This window comes from Durio zibethinus, chromosome 1 (genome assembly GCF_047325235.1).
Source record: "Durio zibethinus cultivar Kanyao isolate XHJ-2024 chromosome 1, ASM4732523v1, whole genome shotgun sequence".
NCBI classification, from domain to species: domain Eukaryota; kingdom Viridiplantae; phylum Streptophyta; class Magnoliopsida; order Malvales; family Malvaceae; genus Durio; species Durio zibethinus.
In genome coordinates, this window is record NC_143162.1 from 9030081 (window position 1) to 9035431 (window position 5351).

At 35.5% G+C, this 5351-nt stretch overlaps 1 protein-coding gene across 1 annotated transcript; it reads right to left on the reverse strand.

Moving 5' to 3' along the window:
- Positions 1-1241: 1241 nt before the first annotated feature.
- On the reverse strand, positions 1242-4878 carry LOC111310658 (putative receptor-like protein kinase At3g47110). The gene is made up of 2 exons (XM_089761533.1): positions 2016-4878; positions 1242-1765 (listed from the first exon to the last, which is right to left on the reverse strand). The coding sequence occupies exons 1-2, from the start codon at positions 4756-4758 to the stop codon at positions 1362-1364; spliced, it is 3147 nt and encodes a 1048-aa protein (XP_089617659.1). The 5' UTR covers positions 4759-4878; the 3' UTR covers positions 1242-1361.
- Positions 4879-5351: the final 473 nt, after the last annotated feature.

The window sequence follows — 5351 nt, forward strand, 5'->3', positions numbered from 1 at the left end:
CATCACCCATGAAGAATTCTCCAAAAAAAACTCCTCTTTTCGTTCCCACATAAAATCCTACTTCTAATCTTCACAAGTTTAAAATATTCAGATATAAATACCTTAAATTTACCTTAAATTTAAAGAAACTCAAATTATATCATCACAAAACTAAACAAACCCAAATCATAAAAAAAAAAAATCCTAACTTCTATCATAAAATCTAATAAAATCCAAATCCAAAAATCCTTCATCGAGAATCATTAAAACAAAGAAATAAAACCTAATTTCATCACAAATATCAAGAAACCCAGATTTAAAACCCAAATTCTCAACCTCCCAAATTAAAAGAATCTTACCCTTGGGTCATTAAGACGGTGCCTTCAAAAAAAAATTTGTGTAGCTCTGATTTGGGTTGGCTTCAAAATTATAATTGAAGGATTATGTGGGCTGACAAGAGATTGAAGGATTGAACGATTAAAGGATTGGGTGAATGGGTGATACAGAAAATGAGAGAAGTTAATTGATTGAATGGGTTAGTAAGAGAGAGAAAAAGAAAACGTGAAAAAAAAAAATTAAAATTAATGAATAGTTAAAACATGGGTATAATTTAAATTTCAAGTTATTTAACTTGAGCATGTGCAAAACATGCGCTAATCACCGTAAGCTTTTCTGGTAACGGTGTTAATCATAAGATTATAAGTGAAAAAAAAAAATTTCAAAAGATGAATGTGAAAAACGCGAATCCCACAGAATGTATATGGAGTTTATCTTAAATAATAACCCAATGTCATGTTGAAATTGAGATAATCCATCCTTACTCAACTCATTATCATTTTTAAGTAAAATTATTCACGTTTATTTGGCTCTATTTACTTTTGTTTCTTTTCTTGGGTTTTTTTTATTTTTTTTTTAGTTTTTTAATCGTTTATTTTAATATTTTTAATTATATTTATAAAGATAAATTTAAAAAAACAGATATAGTTTTGATTTATTATATAAGTTATAAAAATGAAATGCATATATTATATATAAATTAATTAATAAATTTTCATTTAGCATTACTCTTTCAAAAAATTATAAACGAAATTATAAATTCATCGTAAACATTATTAGTTACAAATAAAAAATTTTAGCAAGCATCAACGCGCAGACAATGTTGCTAATTATTACTATTAACTTTTGTGTTTTCTTATAGTCCAGAAGTATTATATAATTATGTGTTCTCGAGTGAGTTTAATTTTGCATATGGGGCAATTAGGAACAGGAACTGAGTCTATGGCTTCAAATTTCATATACAAAATCCCAGACTCTAGCAACAGAACAAAACAGTCTCAGACGTTTCAAAGAAGAGGTTCAATTCCAAATTCTATTTCATGATCTTATTTAACCGTGGATCCAAGAAGAAGACGTCTGACTAGCTGCAATTCTTTGAGAACATCACTAAGTTTCATTCGCTCTCTAGGTGATTCCACCGAACAAGCAACTCCTATTCTGAGTATTTCTGTCAAGCTATCTTGCAGTTGGTCCTTTTTGATGTCTGCTAGGATATAAATGTCTTCATTTGTTATTTCTTCTTCTTCTTTCCCTCCCCCTCCTGCAACAAATAATGGATCTACAACTTCTGATATTCGTTCAGGCAATGCTGTCTTAACGAAATTATGGAGATCCAGTCCATCTTTAAACATTTCATCAGTAGGCCTCTTCCCAGTAAACATCTCTAACAAGAGTATCCCATAGCTGTATATATCACCATATGTTGAAACCTTACCTCCCATACCGTACTCTACAAAACTCAAATATATGGCACCTCTGGCAATTAGACAGATAGGCATGTAAAAGACAAAAAAAAAAATTGGTTTACAAGAATATATTATATTCTATTGCTTCATATGATCTAATCTCATCTGAGAAACAAAAATTATATTTTGTCAATTTAGATTGAAAGATCCAACTTCGAATTTTGGTGTAATATTATTTGTGTAAAAAAATAATTTTTTTTCAATTTTACGGTAGAAAAGGGAAATGAAGGGTACCTGGTGCAGCATAACCGATAGTTCCCTTCAGTCCAGCTGAACTGCTTTGGTTCGGATGAGACCTTTCGGTGGCTTCTAAAATGAAATTTGCTAACCCGAAATCACTGACATGAGCAGTCATGTCGTTGTCAAGTAGGATGTTACTGGGCTTTAAATCACGGTGAACAATTGGGGTTTGGCAATGGTGGTGGAGATACTCTAGAGCAGAGGCAACATCAATGGCAATGTTTACTCTTTGGAGGTGACTTAAAATCCTCAGATCATCTTCCACACCATTTCCACCTGCATTTGGAAATGGATGCAACCAACTCTCCAAACTCCCATTAGGCATGAACTCATAGACCAGAGCCTTGAATTCATTTCCTTGAAAATCAACACTTGAGCAAGCAGTTAATAGCTTTACAAGATTGCGGTGCCGAGCATTGCTTAAAGTTTCACATTCAGCCATGAAGCTCTTTAAAGCTCCTGTTTGATGTAAATAGAGTACTTTCACTGCAACAACGGTTTCGTTTTGATCAAGAATTCCTCTGTAAACAGAGCCAAAGCTGCCTGTGCCAATTAAATTTTCGGAAGAAAATCCATCAGTAGCTTTAAGGAGACTCGCATAGGTGACTTTTAGAAGCAAATCCTTCTCGATCGATAGAGGTACTGCAGGCTCTCTTTTCACCCTTCTTAATCGATTAACAATTAGAAGAGACATGATTAACACGAGCCCCAGCAGTCCAAAGAGTAATCCAATAATAAACTCGAGTCTTTGAGACATTTTTCCTTTCTTTGAGTTACTATTTCTGCATGGTGACAACTTCAATTCTGGTATACCTCCACAAAGCTTCTTATTTCCCACAAAAGAAAATGCAGTTGCATTTTTGAAAACACCAGTGGTTGGCACAGCGCCCTCAAACTCATTAAAAGAAAAATTTAAAGTCACAAGGGAAAAGTGCTGAAGATATTCAGGAATTTGGCCTGATAAGTTGTTCCTTGAAAGATCCAAGTTCTGCAGTCCTCTCAGGGATCTAAAAGAATTTGGAATGGTTCCTTCAAACAAATTACCCTCCATGTAGAGGTGTTCCAAGGTTACACAACTGCCTAGTCCACTAGGAATTTCTCCAGACAAATGATTGTCTGAAACATCCAAGTAACCAAGATTTTTTAGATTGCTCACTTCAGAAGGCAACGTACCAATTAGTTGATTTTGAGCTAGGTTCAAGGATATTGTTAGAGAAGAAAGGCCTATAACATTCTTGGGTATAGTTCCATTAAGGCAATTTTGGGAAAGATCCAGGTCTTGCAAGGAATTAAGATTTTCAAAACTGGAAGGAATGCTCCCAGTAAATTTGTTCTTTTGCAGATGAAGCTTGTATAACTTGGGTATGTTGGCTATGGATGATGGAATATTCCCTGAAAACTGATTTTCAGATAAATCAAGCAGCCGTAGCAGCGTGAGGTTGCCGATGACTGTGGGAACGTTGCCTGTCAAGTTATTTTTCTGCATTGTTAGCTCAGTCAAGTTAACTAGGTTCTTGATCCCGGTAGGGATACTTCCCCATAACCGATTCCCTCCCAATCTCAATCGGACAAGTTCAGTTGAGAGATTACCAATAGAATTAGGAATAACCCCACCAAACTGGTCATAACTTAGATCCAATATCTGCAAATTTCTACATTTAGTCAAAGAATTCAAGAAATCTGGATCATCAGCTTCTTCTCTCCCTAAGGGATTAGAAGCAAGAACCAGCCACCAAAGACCTGGTAAGCCTCCAAAATCAATATTAACCTTCCCAGTGAAATTGCTCCCATTGATATCAAACTCGATGAGATTTGAAGCATTGGATAAAGATGCTGGAAGGGCTCCAGTAAATAGATTGTGACCAATATTCAGGATGCTCAAATTAGGAAGAGTGAAGCCCAAGTTTGATGGCAGAGTTCCATGGAGTTGATTGTATGGCAAAGTAAATGTGGTTATAGATGATAGGTTGTATATTGAGGGAGGAACAACACCAGTTAACTGATTCACGCCAAATCCAAGAAAATTTAATGTCTTTAACTGTCCCAGGGAATCTGGTATGCTTCCCTCCAAGCTGTTAACTGCAAAGGACAGAGACCTAACAGAAGAAAGGTTGCCTAACGAAGCTGGTATTGGTCCACTAAGATTGTTGTAGTGGAGCTGAACTCTCTCAAGCTTCTGCAATGACCCAAGCTGATATGGTATCTTTCCAATCAACTTGTTGAACCCCAAACGAAGCCAAATGAGGTTAGAACAGCCAGATAGATTGGCTGGGATCTCTCCTGAAAAGGAGTTGTTAGACAAATTCAAGTATCTGAGCCTACTTAGGCGGCCAACTTCTGGCGGAATTTCACCATGAAAGTGGTTCAGTTCAAGGCTGATACCTCTAAGAAAAGTGAGGTTTCCTACATAAGCAGAGAGAGAACCTACCAAGTTATAATGGCCAAGGTTCAAGGTGATTACTCTCTGACGCTGTTGATCGCAAATGACTCCAGTCCAGTTGCAGAAATGGAGAGAATCATTCCATGAGCTTGTTAACCCAAGTGGATCATGAGTTACTTGAGCTTTGATGGCGAATAAAGCTACCCTGTCTGTCTCATTTCCATTCAAAATGGTAGCTGCAACTACAGGAGAATGTGAATGCAGCCAAGTGATGATCCATGACAAAAGCAATGTATTGAACAGCAATAAGAAATTTGAAACTGGTTTCTTGTATAAAAGTGAAAACAACAGCAACATGATTGGTTTAGAAGGAGTCACTGGATAATTGGCGAAAATTTAAAAAAAAAAAAAAAAAAAACTACTCGCTTGAGTATGGAAAATCAGATTGCTATAAAAGGATGGCTGTATATTGAAGGACAAGCCATCGCCATTATTTATAGAACATTTGTCAGACCACAGAAGTTGCACGTTCTTATCTCCGTATTGACAATCTTACCAGCCACTGTCATAAAAAAAATTAATAAAAGAGAAAAGAAAAAAGGTTCTAATCCATTTTTCTCCCGCAAGTTGCAAATAATACAGTTTATTCAGTACACAAGTCAATATCAACCAATGTATGATAAGAAATGATAGACAATGTGGAGAGAATAAAATTCAATGACTATTGGGGATTTAATTATACGTTTTAAGTATTGTATATATGACTACATCGAAAGTTGTCAAGAATAGAAAAACATTAGGCTAAGGATTTGGACCTCAACTTGAGTAATAATGAGATTTAGACATTAAAGGAAGAATAGGAGTGCTATGTCAACGACTATGACACCAAGAATTTAACAATAAAAATTTATCCTATGGTCAAATTTTTGGATCCTCAAGTACCCGAATCA

Coding starts and splice junctions, on each gene's coding strand:
- LOC111310658 (XM_089761533.1), bottom strand. CDS start 4,758: ATGTTGCTGTTGTTTTCACTTTTATACAAGAAACCAGTTTCAAATTTC. Junction 1,766..2,015: donor TATCGGTTATGCTGCACCAG/GTACCCTTCATT, acceptor TGAGTTTTGTAG/AGTACGGTATGGGAGGTAAG.